General features: G+C 47.8%; 1 protein-coding gene across 1 annotated transcript in view; it reads right to left on the reverse strand.

The window, feature by feature from the left end:
• Window positions 1-1,909: 1,909 nt before the first annotated feature.
• Window positions 1,910-16,098, reverse strand: part of RPRD1B (regulation of nuclear pre-mRNA domain containing 1B) — a 41,473-nt gene continuing 27,284 nt past the window's right edge. Inside the window, exon 7 of the mRNA XM_066624348.1 lies at window positions 1,910-3,972. Within this exon, the coding sequence (XP_066480445.1) occupies window positions 3,823-3,972 (150 nt within the window). The 3' untranslated portion in view covers window positions 1,910-3,822. The remainder of the gene's footprint in view (window positions 3,973-16,098) is intronic.

A 16,098-nucleotide genomic window follows, 5' to 3' on the forward strand; every position in this document is an offset into this window, starting at 1 on the left:
ACATTTATCTTTTGGGGAGAATTCTGCAGAGAACTGCTGCTATATCCACATGAGAAGAGTTTGCAGGAGACAGCTGCTCTTGGGGCTTGAGCAGGGGGCTCCACTTTCACTAGAAGACAACGCAACGTCTGCCATGGATCATACTGGAGAAGAAACACTAAACCGGTTCCAGCGCTATGACCCTGGCTTTGTGCTTGCCCAACCTGGAAGCCAGGATTGGCAGAGGAAGATCAGCTTGAACTGGACAATGCTGCCTTTGTCTGGGATGGGGAGATGTACCGCGCACTTGGGCCAGCGCAAGTCCCTTGGAGGGTTGCAAACGTGCACAGAGGCATGCCAGCCTGTGGAGGTTGGAACAAGCCTCCACACCAACGGAAGCTCTAAGTCTTGTGTCAGCCAAGCTTGGCCAACGCAAGACTCTGGGGTGAGCAGTGAGGAGGCAGGAGGAAGGTGTTCTAGGACGGAGGGAGGGCGGGCAGTCCCAAGGGTGGGCAGGTGGGCAGCAGCAGGGGGCCTGGGACCCGGCAGTTATGCTGGATCCCACCACCTGTTTCTGGGGAGCTTGGAGCAGCTTCAAGTCTCAGGAGGTGGCACAAGTCCGAGGAGACCCATAGGTGCAGGGATGGCTTGCCCAGTTTCCCCTTACCTCTGACTGAGCCACTTTGGGTACCTATTCTGCGCTGGATACAGTGTAAGCCTCTTGGCTTGCCTGTACCTGCGCAGGATAGAATTGCACTCTTAGGCATACAAGTCAAAACAGAAGATCTACCAAGGCAGCAGGACACAATGTGACAGCAAAGTTCAGTACCCAAACAGATGGTGTCCCTATTCACCCCAGCACATCATCAATTTAAGCTGCTGTTTGCTAGTGCTTCACCTGCCTCTTTTTAAGATCATGAGCCCTTTGAGGACAGGGACCCATTTGCTTTGTTACACAAACCTGTTTGTTAACTTTTGCTGAAAAGCAGTATCTAAATATTTCCACAGGCCAATTCTATCTTACGCCCCCCTCCTGATGCAGTTGCACCACCACCCCACTGCATCCTGTGGGGCAGGGGCAGTCCCTGAAGGTCTCCTTCAGGTAAGAGAACATTTGTTCCCTTGACCAGGGGTAAGCCTCAGCTGACTTGATGGTTTGTTAGGACCTATGCCAGCAATTTTGCTGGCACAAGGCTGGGTGGAACTGAGATGGTGAATCGAGGCTGGGGATAAGATATTGACAGAGCTGCCGTTACCCCCTTCCTGGCCTGGATACATGCCCCCTCCCTGTTCCATTCCTCCCTCTTCCTGATCCATCCACCACCAACACCAACTTACTGGTGCCCATGCTTTTCTAAAGGCCACTTTAAAATGGTGGTCGTGTTTTATGAATACCATCAAGCATGCTGCACAACTGGAACTGGGTTCCATAGGATTGGGCCAAAAAAAATAACCACCTGAGTAGACTCAGCCAATGCTTTTGCTTTCAGCCAGAGTGCAGGCATTGCAAACTGCAGGGTGGCTGAGAGAGTAAAGCGGGCTTGCTGACAAACAAACGAGGGAAAAGCAAGGCGTCTGCAGCTCAAATGCACAAGGAACAGGGACAGACTAAACAACTGCTTAAGCTGCTCAGGAGATCCCAGGTTTTAAAACGAACAGTTGAGCCGCAGACTTCTGCAGAAAACCAGATCCAACACACCAGGCCAACCAGATGTTGCTTCCTGGCAGTAGCAATGCTCAGGGCACTGCCTAAGATCCAAATGTATCTGAATTGCAGCAACACTGAATTTCAAGCATAAGACCCTGAGTCCAAATCAAAATTGAGCATAAGGCTTTGAACAGTTTCTAAGTTGCGTCAGGGAATCACTGTAGATATTGCTCAGCCTTCAGAAGACTTCCCACTCAAGAAATAAAAAGCCACTCCCCCAACTGAATGACACCCTCTTTATTCAAAAATATATTTATGTGAGACATTTCAGAATATACTGCTGCTAAAATGGCAGCCTATACCTCTAAATTCATTTCTAAATCAATTCATATACAGATTTAAAAAAAAGTCTTGGGGCAAGAATACAGAGTTGATCTCAAGAAGTGACCCTCCAGAGTGCCAAGGGCCCCAATACAGACTCCTGCCCCTCCCTGACCTCTTAAAACAAATCCAATTTACAAGATCTCAATAGCATTCATTAAACAAAAGTGGAACTCTTTTGTTTTGGGGGAAATAAACAAAAACAAGCCAGTTCCATCCTCTTTTCAGCCAGAACACAAAACTTGCAGCTCAAGACGCCAGCACCTGTTTCTTCTCTGGGGAGGGCACCACTCTGTTTGCATAAGGCCAGTTCACAAAGCTCCTTCAGATAGGGAGAGATGTGCCGGAAGCACATGTCGTTCTTCAGGACTGTGCACCTTCAAAAGAGTCTTGGAAAAGGTCACCCAAACCTCACCACAATGCTGCTGCATTCCCCCCCCCCCACACACACACACACATGGCTTTCCCCAACACACACTGTGAAAAGGCATCCTGTGAGGATTCTCCTGCTTTGGCTGTGAAGACAGTGGCAGCTTATGGTTCAGTAATGCACAACTCAAAAGCCCCGCTGCACCCTGCTTGTGGAAGAAATGCATCTGGCAAAAGTGTCAGAATGCATGGAATGCACCTCCAGCCAATTGCAGGAGATGGGGAAGGGTTATGCCACTGCAGTGCAGGGGGCGGGGGGAACGACAGCTCCACAAAGGGATGCTGGAACGGCCTCTGCAGTAGTGAGAACAGTAGCAGCAGCAGCACTGGATTCAGAGGATGCTTTCTCTTTCGAAGAAAAAAAGAAAATGCCAACATGAAAGCTTCACCCTATATTAATGAGAAATAAACCTTCATATTCTAGGATGTACATGTAATGGTTGCCTGTTTACGACTAGCTTTGGTGAAGTGAAAAAGAACAGCCAACCAGTATGAAGGGATACAGACCAAGAGTGGACACAATTGACTGGGAAGGAACATCTGCACAATCTCTTGTGTATTTAAGTGGATGTGAGCTCCTTATGGCTCCCTGCAACTTCCTTCAAAGTTCAGTTCAGTGACTTATGACTGAAGAGGAACTTACATTGACAAGGGTTCAGAGCATTCTCCTTAAACAGAGAAACACAGTCTTTATGAGGATTTCAGATCAGTTGATTTAAACCTATTTAAACTTCAGGGAGCCCAAGTAAAGCAAGACTGATTTGTGCCAATCCAAAGTAATGTGTGCAGGGAGCACAAGCTGGCTCTAGGATACAAGAACTTGTTTTTGGTCACCTGTGGTTAGCATGTCACTATGCAGCTGTGCCACACAAAAGAGCAGAAACTAGCCACACAGGTTACTCAGAGCAGAAGGACCCAATGCGCCACTTTCCTGACAGTGGGGTGACACGCATGATCCAGAACAGGGAGGCCTAGAAATCAAGCTCCACACATACCACACCAGTTCAGAAACAATCCAGTTCTTTTTATACAGAGGGAAAAAACCCCAAACATAAGTTAACTCTTTTCATTGAAAGCTCTCAGAAGTAGACACACATGATTTGCACAAACTGTGGAAGAAACTGGAAGAACCAAGGAGAAACAAAGGAAATGTGAAATTTTTACCAAACACAAGGAAGTTTGCCTTCTTTCATAGGACTGGTCACTGCATCTTCCCATCAAAAGGACAGGCAGTGCATGTTGAAAGGGTCCAGGGAGGGCCTCTCATTACCTTCCTATGCTGGACAGCTGGGAGAATCTTCAGTTCTCATGAGCAGTTCTGCTGGTACTTACTGGAATGCGGGAGGGAGGGAGAGAGAACACAAACATACTCTCCCCTTCGTGTCCTAGTCAGTTGAGAATAGGTCCCCAGCAGATGGCAGAGGTGCCAGCCCTCCAGTCACATTGGGCAAAAGTGACAGGTCAGGAAGGCTTTGTATGTGGGATTTAAGCTCTTTGCGGACCTGAGTCACCCGGGCAAGTTTTTGCTTGTACTCCTGGAGGAATAAACAGAAAAGGCATTAGAAGGTGCTCCTTGCCACAGGCGAGAGTTGAGTTGCTGACTGTGGAAACAAAGTGATATATGCACAGAACCATCCATCCCACTCCCAAATCTCTGGTGGCTGAACTTTCTCACTCAGTGGATTAATTGTCCCTCAAAACTGAAGTACAGCTATGAAAAGGTTGAACCCCACCCACCCCCCACTCTTCCTTGTATGCTGGAGGGAGCTTATCCAAGGTTTTTTGGTGTGGTTTTGTTTTTTCCTTTAAATTTACATCTTTCAAAAGACAGATATTTAAGGAAGAAGGAGCTGGTGTGTTGACAGAGACTGGAGGAGAGGAATGAGGAGCAGATACTGAGGTTGCAGAGACCTGGGCACATCAGCCAGCCAGCCAGCCAGCCAGCAGAAGCAACTGTTCAGCCTTCCCCGTTTACTGCTTCATTACAGGAATGCTGCAGACACCACAGATTTGATTATGTGGCTCTCCCCATTCTGTGTGGGAACACAAAATACAATCAGCGACTTCAGCCGAGAGGATGCGCAAATAGGGATTTCCTTTTAACACCCTGTTTCCAAGCCTGACAAGTCTGCAAGGCTGAGGAAAGCGACAGCCTGCACTTTCATGAAGATCTATGCAAAAATGCCCAGATACAGACGGGATGACTACCAAAAAGACGCAGCTGCCTTCATCAAACACAGAAGGCCAAGAGGCTCTGCAGCAAAGGAAGACAAGGAAGCACTTCACAGCATCCACTCAGGCCTGGAACTTGACTGCAGCTGAGTTCCCTGTTTGCCTCCAAGGCCAGAGTCCCAGGGCACCCCCCACCAAGACAAGTGCATTTGCTGTGGAAAACCTACTTCACTGTGTGCACGTACAGCTCCAGGCTGGTGCCTGCTGGACCACGATGAATTCACTGAGTTTTATCCACAAGTCAGGGGATGCATGGGTCCTGCTCCCTCAAACTCAGCAATGCAAGAACTGGGCAGGCTTGCACCACTGAAAGTCCACGTACACCCAAGGACCAGCTGTAAAAACAGTAACAGCAGCCTTCTCTCTTCAGCCATCAATAAAGGCACCCACAGAAGTACACAAGGGGTGTTAGTGCTCTGCCAGGCATTTCAAAAGCATCATTACTTGCTATCAGGGACAGTCTTCCTCCAGCATTTTGAGCAGAAGCAGCATGTGTGTTATCTTTGGTCACAGACCTGCTCTTTCACACAGCTCAGCAATGCTGCACTGTGCTCCATTTCAGAAGTGCCAATTGCATCAAGTGCAGAGTAACTCAGCTGGAGAAGAAGGACATGAGTTTCAGTGCTTTGTTTTCAGGCCTCTTGTGGTTCAGTGACAAGAGAAGACAAAGCAAAACAAACGTGGTTTGCCCACCCCCAAAGGCTTCAAAAATGAGAAGGTTTGGAGAGCTGCATCTTTGCTAGAAGTGAGTAAGACAACTGCACTTGCCAGCCACAGTTTAGCACCTTCCCACTCCCCATTTCCCCTTTGTCCTTATAGACACGTCCCTTCCATGCAACCTCTTTCCCTATTCCTATTAAATCAGCCACATGAAATCCTGCAAAAAGCCTCTCAAGAACTTGTGCAGACAGGTGCACATAATCAAGGGAACCAGCTTGTCTGCCCTTTGCTATGCAAACAACTTGGAAATTTTTTTGTCAAAAATGATATAGAAATATTCAATATTCAATTACTACTAAGTAATAACAGTAATTGATTTATTATTTTCCTGCTTCAAGCAGAAGCTGCCCTTGAAGACTCTTTCTAATTCTATTATTCTAATAAGTTCCCAAAAATGGGTCTTCCCCCAAATCTCAACAAGACAGCAACTTTAAACCAGCAAATCAGAGAGTCTTATTTCTCTGGGATTAAGGAACAATTTGAAAGCATGTAAAAACTGCAAGAAGATAAATAGGTACCATCTTGGTGGGAAGGTAACAGCATCCCATGCGCTTAGGCGTTTAGTCATGCTGGCCACATGACCACGGAAACTGTCTACGGTTTCGGCTTAGAAATGGAATCCATTTTGGCTTAGAAATGGAGATTAGCACTGCCCCTAGAGTCAGAAATGACTTGGCTTAATGCCAAGGGAACCTTCACCTTTAAGGAACAGACACTACCCTGGATGGGGTAGCCACAATTAAGTCCTCTTAGGGTGATGACTCATCAACTCAAGAGATGGGGTAAGTGCTCATAATCATGGTATTGCTGATCTGCAATCATATTGTTGGTGGACTGATGGTCAACCCTGACTCACAGCAGCGGGGGGGGGGGGATGGGGACTGTGTGGACCTTTAGAACTTTCCAGCACTAGAGAAACCATTTTTCTCTCTTGCAAGAACTCTGTTGCAAGAACTTGCAACACCACACTGACTTCCCGTGTTTTACCATTTCTAAAGCACAAGCAGCAAGCCAACAGTTAAAGAGATGAGCTCCTCTGGCATTCTTTGGGATAGGCAAAGGGATTTTAATGCGCCCAGGCACACTTGCAAGCAGAAGGTCTGCTGATATCCTTCTGCCAAGAAACTGCTGCTGAAGAAGCTGTGGTACATGCATCCAGAAGACAGTGATGGATGTTGCACTGGGAGCAGAGGGGGGAAGGGCAAAGAGAAACAGCCAGTTCTCATTCTCTCTTGCCCAAGAATGGAGGGCTTTCAAGACATTCATCAGAGCAGGAAATGGGTCGTTCCCCATCTCCCAAGATAAGTCAAATAATCATGAAAAACAGAGGGCACATTCCTAGAACTTCCCTGCAAGTGGTCAGCTCAGCTCAGCTCCACTGGCTATCTTCTCCTGCTTTACTCTGCACGGAGCAAGAACTAGTAGGTTCAAACAATAGTGGTCCTTTCTGCTATTTTCCATTAATGGGCCTTCTTTAGGTTTAGCATCTCTTGCAACTGTTGAGGCAATGACAGCCAATGACTTTGAAAGGAATTCTATGAATTCCATCTTTGTGGATTAGATTTTGGAATACAGCAGGTCCTCTTTGCAGTTTGGGACTGGGAAACCTGGACATAGTGAAACAACTTGTTAAGGGGAACTTTCCCCATAAGAAATACAGCATTGCAAATAGGAGTTACCAGGGGTTAACAGCTAAAATAGTGTCTCTGCAACAAAACCAAATATCCAAGAAGGCAAAATACATAGACTGAAGTTATACACACTAATCTGGGAGTGATAGCAAACTCAATGAGGTTTACTTCAGAGTAGGCACAGGATTGCAATGAAAATCACTCATCCTGTTGCTTCACAATTAATGACAATGCACAATGCCAAAATTGACCATACAGCACTGTAACCCTGTAAAGCAGGGCTTTTCAAACTGGGGCTTCGCAACACCCAGCCAGAGGGCCCTGGCCTCTTTCCCCTTAAGGGGTGGGGGGAGGCAGTGACGTGATCCCCAGGATCATGTCACTAAGGGGGCTGCAGGGAATGGCACGTACTCACAAGTCCCTGCAGCAGCCTCCCTGGGGTGCGAGGAGCCCTGTGCGAGCACCTGCAGGGCTCACTGAAGATTAAAAAGTGAAAGTGCAGCGATCGTGCCCTGCCTCCGCAAAACTGAAAGTGGAGCGTGATTGCTGCGCTTTCACTCTTTAAGCTTTGCTGAGCCCTGCAGATGCTTGTGCAGGGAGGCTACTGAAGAGACTGGTGTATACATGCCAGTCCCTGCAGCGACACAATCCTAGGGATCGCATCACTGCCTTCCCTCTCCCCCGCTGCCTCCCCCTCCACTGCAAGAACTTACTGCAATCCTCAAACTTCCTGAGAGTTTGAGAATGGCAGCTGTAAAGAATGAGCCCTTTAAGTGCTCAAAGTGTGGGAGGAGAAAGAAAAGCTCTCAATGGTACAAAGAAAATACCTAGCTGTCCCTTTAAGAGCATGGAGCAGGAAAGAGCTTACAAGCACAGCTTGAGCCAAATTTACCCAAAAGCAGGCCAGGAAGACACAGGAGAGTGATGGGCTGGGCTGCTGTATTTCTGAGAAAGGGCTTATTGGACAGCAACTTGCTGCTGTAGCACAAGAGAGAAATACCATTTTTGTCCGAAAACAGCCAGACACGTTTCGCCAGGTTGTTTGTCAGCCAAACTAAACTAAGGCAGTGAGAAATGAGCCACACCGACCCGCTTTCTGTTATGCACAATTTATAGTTCCTGCAACATGTCAGGAAAACACACTGCAGCATTTTTCTACAACAGCTTGTCTCTCGGTTTCCACCTGGACGCTTCACAGGCGTTGCCTTGAGCACAACCTATCATGTTGTTCTGAACAGGGTCCTTGCAGTCCATTCAAACCACTGTAATGGTACACAATTCTCCCTTTCAGGGATCTCTGGGAGTCAAGCCTGGCTTTGGTACATCACCCTTTCTGAGCACTTTGGATTAACAGCAGAACTGCAGAAAAGGGGCTGTAAAACATAAAATGGTCAAAGTATTCCTCCCCCCTGCCCCCCAAATTCAGAAGGGGAAATCTGCATGAACAATCAGGAGGGGGATGTAAGGACATGAACAACCTGCTCACAAGGCAGCAGACGTGTTTCATTCACCAAAGAGGGAAGGCCCAGCAGGAGAGTCAACAGGCAAGGAGTTCACTAGCGCAGCTTGGGTGAGGAACTACCAGGCTTTTCTGTCATATCACAGTTTGCAGGAGAATCACAGAGGGAGCATTATTACTGCTCTCATGCAACAAACATGACTTAGTTGGAAAGGAGTGTCAACCCAAAGACAGCAGGGTGAAAGCTGGTGGTGGGCATGCCTCATATGTTTTGGAATGATAACAGCTGAAAAGTCCATTTGCCCCCATTGCATTGAAACAACAAGAGGTCAGCAAGCAAACTCTCACCAAGGAATTGCACCCTGCCAGCCCCCAGGGAACACACAGGCTGATGTCTGCCTGGAAGCTTAAGCTTTACAGCGGGAATCAAGGAGACAAACAAGAGGCCCTCATGTGATTTAGTGATTAAATGTGATTAAATCACATGAGGTTTCTCATGTGATTTGGTAACCTGACTGTTTCAAATTTCAGAGCAACCAGAGGTTGCTCCACAGACTGCAAGGTCTTCCTTCCCTATAAAGCTTCTCTAAATTTTCAGAGCTATTGCAGCTGCTCCATACACAGGAGCATCTGACCTGTGGAACTGAGCCAGCTTTCAAGCACTGCTCTCTCATCTGCCAAAAGACACAATCCCATCACTGAGGAAGCCTGACTAACTTGTAGGGCAAGAGCAGCCACAATACTGATGGAAGCTTTTTTCCTGTGCAAATTAGTGATGGTCCCCTGGGGCCCTACAGAAGAAGTGTGGCTGGAGCTCTGCCCCTCATGTGATGAGCACAGAAAAACAATCACTGCTCTCCCACAGATTGTCCTTGATTATTGTAACTTGCATTTTAATTGTTTTATAGGCTAATTGCTTTTGTTTTAATTGGTTCTTAGCCACCTTGAATTCTCCAGCAGAAAAGCAGAATGCAAGTTCCGCTCCAGTACCACTGTTCAGATGGCCGCTAATGCGTTGCAAACGGCTCCAGAGGCTTGTGCTGAATGGAAGTCTGGATGGCAGGAGTCCACTTAATCTTGCAAGGCCCCTCAACTTGCAAATTGTCCCAGACTTCCCAGCAGTACTCTTAACAACCATGGGGTGGATCATAATCTTTCCAACTCATGCAGTCCCCACTGCAAGCATCACTGGACAACTATCAGGGCCCACAAGTGACAAAAGATGCTGGGTGCTCTTGTTAACATGAGCCAACATGAGCTCTTGGTCACATAAGCCAACCAAAAATGAGGTTGGTAAATGGGAAAAGGTCTGCATTGCCAGGCTCTCATTATGACACCTCCCCTTGATTAAGAACAGTGCAGTGCTACTAGGTTGTTGCCCAACATGTGTGCACATGGTGCTGTGTACATGCCAGGCAAGAGTGAAGCAACCCAGTCTTATGCGGCTTTTGCTTGTGCTAATGACCAAAGAGCAGCAGGACCCACAGGCCTTGAGGAAAGAGGTTAACCCTGGTTTGTTAGAGTAAATGCAGAACACCACAAACTTACACCCCAACCCTTGCTGGCTTCAGAAAACTTTCAAGATCAGCTGCACCTTGCTCAGCCCTCTCAGACAGATCTACAAATAATGCTTCATCATGGAAGCTTCCCAACTCAGAGATAAACAGGACCATTTGTGGCCACAGAAAATGTGTCAATAGTCCTTGGCTTCCCCCCGTAAACTTTACTGACAATTCAGTCAAGAACCTCCAGAAGGATCTCTCCAAACTGGCAGAATGGGCAGCAAAATGGCAGATGCGTTTCAATGTCAGTAAGTGTAAAGTCCTGCACATTGGGGCAAAAAATCAAAACTTCACATATTGGCTGCAGGGTTCTGAGCTGTCTGTGACAGATCAGGAGAGAGATCTTGGGGTGGTGGTGGACAGGTCGATGAAAGTGTCGACCCAATGTGCGGCGGCAGTGAAGAAGGCCAATTCTATGCTTGGGATCATTAGAAAAGGTATTGAGAACAAAACGGCTAATATTATGATGCCGCTGTACAAATCGATGGTAAGGCCACACCTGGAGTATTGTGTCCAGTTCTGGTCACCGCATCTCAAAAAAGACATAGTGGAAATGGGAACGGTGCAAAAGAGAGCGACTAAGATGATTACGGGGCTGGGGCACCTTCCTTATGAGGAAAGGCTACGGCGTTTGGGCCTCTTCAGCCTAGAAAAGAGACGCCTGAGGGGGGACATGATTGAGACATACAAAATTATGCATGGGAAGGATAAAGTGGATAGAGAGATGCTCTTTACACTCTCACATAACACCAGAACCAGGGGACATCCGCTAAAATTGAGTGTCGGGTGAGTTAGGATAGACAAAAGAAAATATTTCTTTACTCAGTGTGTGGTTGGTCTGTGGAACTCCTTGCCACAGGATGTGGTGATGGTATCTGGCCTGATGCCTTTAAAAGAGGATTGGACAAGTTTCTGTAGGAAAAATCCATTATGGGTTACAAGCCATGATGTGTATGTGCAACCTCCTGATTTTAGAAATGGGCTGTGTCAGAATGACAGATGCAAGGGAGGGCACCAAGATGCAGGTCTCTTATTATCTGGTGTGCTCCCTGGGGCATTTGGTGGGCCGCTGTGAGATACAGGAAGCTAGACTAGATGGGCCTCTGGCCTGATCCAGTGGGGCTGTTCTTATGTAACCTTCTGCTGAAAGGATGCAGGTATCAGCAATTCAGAAGATTCCAGCTGTACTTCTCCAGGGTGCAACGCAATAGTAAACTGTCATTTCTACTGTGGCAACAGGAAACCCATCAAGAACCTCCTCAGAACATCACAATGGTTCAGGATGCGCTCATCTCACAATAGATGCTTTGCTGGCCTATGACAGGATTCCCTATAGGTCTTGTCACATTCCCCTTCCTCTCAGTGGCGTAGCTGGAGGGTGGCGGAGCACCCGGAGCAGGAGCGGCTCCGAAGGGACGGGCTGCTTGCCCGCTCCGGGTGCTCCGTCCCCCCTCCAGCTACACCACCACTTCCTCTCAACATTAAAAACTACTTGCTGGTGTTGTCGCAAGCACCCTTGCTCCCTTCAGTAAGAATGGCTGTGCCAGTCAGTACCAAGGACTGGTATTTGTCTTTCTTTTCATGTCCTTTCCTTCGCCCCTACCTTGGGCCTTCTTCCCTCTGAGTGCAACCACCCATGGATCAGTCCCTGAAAAATTCCCTTCAAGAAATCCTCCCCCGAGAAGCAGTTCAGACTTTCAATCTTGAAATGGGCCAAGGCTTAGCCCCTGCTGAGTTTACTTTATTGGACCTCTTGTACCTCTAGGAAGATGGATAATTTGTAGTTTAAACGCCAAAATGCTCCCTATTCCAGACACAGCACATTGCATGCTCCAGCACTGTACTGGAAGAGAACACGGAACCACAGAACAATGAGCTAGATGCAGTTCGTGGGACAAAGGGGCCTTGCTGGAGTGCGTCAGGTTTCTTTCCTCCTCACAGATTTCACAGCCAAGACAAATGCCGAACTGGGAAACATTTGTTCAGGAGAAATACCAAAAGCAGATCACTTCTTTCAAAATGTTATGGGCACTGCAGGAGAAGAGCTGCCTCAGTGATGTCAAAAGCACTAACCAATAGGCATCCTTGACCATTTTTTTTTTCCAGCCAGCAACAGCGATCAATGCTAAAGCCCCAGGAAGATGCAGCTGCTCTACAAATGATCGACCAACTGGGGGAGAGGGGAGTGCTGCTTGGCTCTCCTGTAATAGCTGTGTTATGTCTGCACATTCTTTCCATGCAGCTCCAATTGTCTGACCCTTAAAGGCCTTTCCAGACGAGTGACCATCTGTGGTATTTCATGGTCTTCGCTAGCTCATCCAGGCTCTCACAAGCCGCTGGCAGCAGCATTTGCTAGACTTTAAAAAAAAGTTATTTACCCCCAGACTCTCATCATGCTTTCAAAGAGGATTCCAAATGACAAACCGAGTGATCACAAATAGCTGAATGCTGAAAATGCACCACTCCTTTCACTGGCTACTGATCCCCCCTGCACTCTGCTGACTCAAGCACTTTGTTGAAAAACCTGGTCTCCACCCATGAGACGCACCATACCTTTCAAAGAAAACAGCTCAACCAAAGCAGTAAACTCACAACTAATCAAACCTGTCAAGACTAGTAAGACCAATACAACAGGAGCAGAAAGACAATGCAGAAACCACAACACATGAGTTCTGCTGCTTCCCCCATTCCAGTTTTGCTGAAAATCAGGAGAGAAGGGAAGGATACGCCTGAAAGGGAAGACAAGTCCTCCAAAAGATCAAATATAGGCACTGACTAACAAGTCTGCCACAAGAGAAGGGCAAGCCATTCAAAGAAGTTAAGGCTTCAGGTTGGAGGCATTGCCAAAGTACATAGTCCAGAATTCAGAGGCAAGGCTACATTTGTACTTACGCAGCAACTGTGCTCATCCTGCAGTGGAAGAGATCCTAGACTGGTGTCTTACTGACCAATGTCCATCTCTAGATTTGCTGCAAGAAGTTAAAGGCTGCAGGCACACAGATAATTTGGAAGGCCCTCCACTGCATTGATGGTCAACCAGAACTTCACTTGAAAGAGATTGAGTGGCTTCTGGAGGGTTCTCTTAATTAAACAGTATTTCAGGGGCCTCCCTTCAAATACAGCATTACAAATATGTTCTCAAAATACCCAGCCCCCTGCTGAATCCCGAAAGTGGGTACAGAAGGCAAGAGCAGCTGCTTGAAATTCAGAGGGAGAGTTACTCTGCGAGTGTAAATAGCAATCATTATGCTCTCATTAGTTATCATGGGACATCACACAACAGCATCCATTTTGCCTCTTTCTTGGACTCCTTGGACAATGTTGCAGGAATCTAGCCGGTCTGACAGGTAAAAGACCCTGATCATGACCCTGTCAAGGGAGCCACCACTCTGCCATGTATTTTTTTCATCTTTCACCCTCAAAACCCTTGCCTTTCATGGTGAAACTCCTGCTTTGATTGCCCTTTTGACATTAACATCCTGCATTTCTTTCCACTTAAGAACAGCCCCACTGGATCAGGACATAGGCCCATCTAGTCCAGCTTCCTGTATCTCACAGCGGCCCACCAAATGCCCCAGGGAGCAAACCAGATAACAAGAGACCTGCATCCTGGTGCCCTCCCTTGCATCTGGCATAGCCCATTTCTAAAATCAGGAGGTTGCACATATACATCATGGCCTGTAACCAGTAATGGACTTTTCCTCCGGAAACCTGTCCAATCCCCTTTTAAAGGCGTCCAGGCTAGACGCCATCACCACATCCTGTGGCAAGGAGTTCCACAGACCAACCACATGCTGTGTAAAGAAATATTTTCTTTTGTCTGTCCTAACTCTCCCAACACTCAATTTTAGTGGATGTCCCCTGGTTCTGGTGTTATGTGAGAGTGTAAAGAGCATCTCTCTAGCCACTCTATCCTTCCCGTGCATAATTCAGAGACAGACATGATAGGAGTTCAATCATTCTCCTTCGGCACTGTCCAGTCGCATCGGACAACATGTCCTCCTTTGAATCAGCAGATCCCAGCAAGAAACCTGGAGCTGAGCTATTTTTGGATCTCTTGGGCAGCAGCCTGCAATGAGTAAACATTTGCACTCCAAATAAATAATGTTTATTTGCAGAATTTGCTTGGTTGACAAGTGATCATGTCAGAAGCCTCCAAATTAGAACCCCAAGGTTTAGACAGCCAGCCATGGTCTCAAAGACAGGGATCAACTACTTTCATTACCCAAGAGGTGATAAATAACTTGGAGAATCTGGAGCACTCTGAAGATGTACAGTTACTTGCCTTATTTGACCCAGTGTGCTACAAACCTTTCCTTATAGGGCAGAATACTAATTTAAAATGCCTGACATGAGCTAGGAGGTGGCATTTGGCTTACTACAGAAACAGATGCTGACTCACTGTAATGTCCATGGTGGGAGGAGGCCCTACCCTGGGGTCTGTACCGAGCGCGAGGGGCTTACCCGGTCTAGGCGCAGTGGTCGGCGATGAATTAACACACGGGAGCAGGTAGGGCAGCTTTACACAGACGGTTTAATTTAGTCAATCTCTTTGCATTCATGGGGCTCGTTTCACGGCCCCCTTCAGTCTACGCCGACAGATGCCGGCGTCGGCGGAGCGGTTCTGGCCCCGTTCCTTCGGGTTCCTGGGAGTTGGCAGTCCAGGCTTCCCGGCCTGGGTCCCTCTGCCTGGGTTCTGGAGGCCTCTGCCCCGGCCTGCAGGGATCCGGCTGGTTTGCCCTGGGATGGCCCACGGTCCCTTGGTGTTTGCTCCCTTCTCTGTTCGTACTCCGGGTTTGTAGTTGGTGTCGATGCCCCTCTTGACCACCACGGCTCTCCAGGGTATGTCCCTTGGGACTGGGCAGGCCCAGGGCCCTGGAGGTTCTGGCCCCAACCTCCTGTCTCTGTAGCTGCCCGTAGCCTCCTTCCTATGGAGGCCTCTCTCCTTTCCCTTTGGCCTGGGTCGCCTTCTCCCACTGGCTTCCCTTGAGCCTTCCACCCCTCCGGAGAGGAGAGACCTCCCTCTTCCCTCTCTAGCTCCCTTATGAGGCTTATCTCCGGTCGGCCTGACCCCACCCTTCCTTCCCACGAGTCTTCCTGCTCCCAGCTGTTCCTTGTCCCTACTCCCCTGTAGGTGTCCTGCCCGGGGCTTACTCCTGAGTAGACCTTATCTCCCAAGGAGACCCTTGTGTCTAGGGAACTCCAGGCCACCTGAGCTGGGCCCAGGTGACACTCACTGAGGACAAAGAGCTGATTTTCATCATGTTGACCACATGACAAGCTTGACATGACCTCCTTGCGCCAAGTTAATCCTCATATTTACAAATAAATATTTGTAATTTATTTACCTCATATCCTCACAAATAAACAGAGAAGCTCCTCACCACAGTGCTACAACACACCACAAGCAGAGCATGGTTTAGTAAGCACTGATCAGCCTCCTAGCTGGCAGTCACACAAGTGGCAAGGTACTTGGGAGGGGGGAGTGGGACACACTGCACTTTTAAAAGCAAACCCTTTGCAGCTCGAACAGCATCCACCAGGGGATGCCTTTCCTATTGCCTGTAAACCGGAGAACATGGTGGAGGAATTGGCCAGAGGGGTTTCTGGGTTTTTCTCCTGTTGGTGTCGTAAGCCCCTCCCCCTGGAGATAATCTGGATCAAAAGGGCAGGTACAAATCTTTACATTAATAATGTTGTGAGCCACCATGACTGCCTTTCCTTTGCAGGAGGGAAATGGCAGGATACAAATATTTTAAATAAATAACTATTCAAACTAGCATGCTAATCTATATAGCAGCTTTGTCTTTTTGTGACAGTGGTATTAAATGAAAATATCAGCCTGTCATGTTGGCCACATGTTGGCTCAAGGGGGAAGGGGGGAATCGAAGAAGACATTACCCCACCGTGGAAGAACCAAATGGAAGAAGGCCCAATGGAAGAACGAAAACAGCAGGGATAAGGCAAAGTCAAAACCCAACTTTTATTCCAACTGTGGCTTTCTTTAACAACAGTGACCCGTGGTTACCTCCCCGTCAGGGTTTCCGGGACAGCAAA

The sequence above is a fragment of the Tiliqua scincoides genome, chromosome 4, assembly GCF_035046505.1.
Source record: "Tiliqua scincoides isolate rTilSci1 chromosome 4, rTilSci1.hap2, whole genome shotgun sequence".
Lineage (NCBI taxonomy): Eukaryota > Metazoa > Chordata > Lepidosauria > Squamata > Scincidae > Tiliqua > Tiliqua scincoides.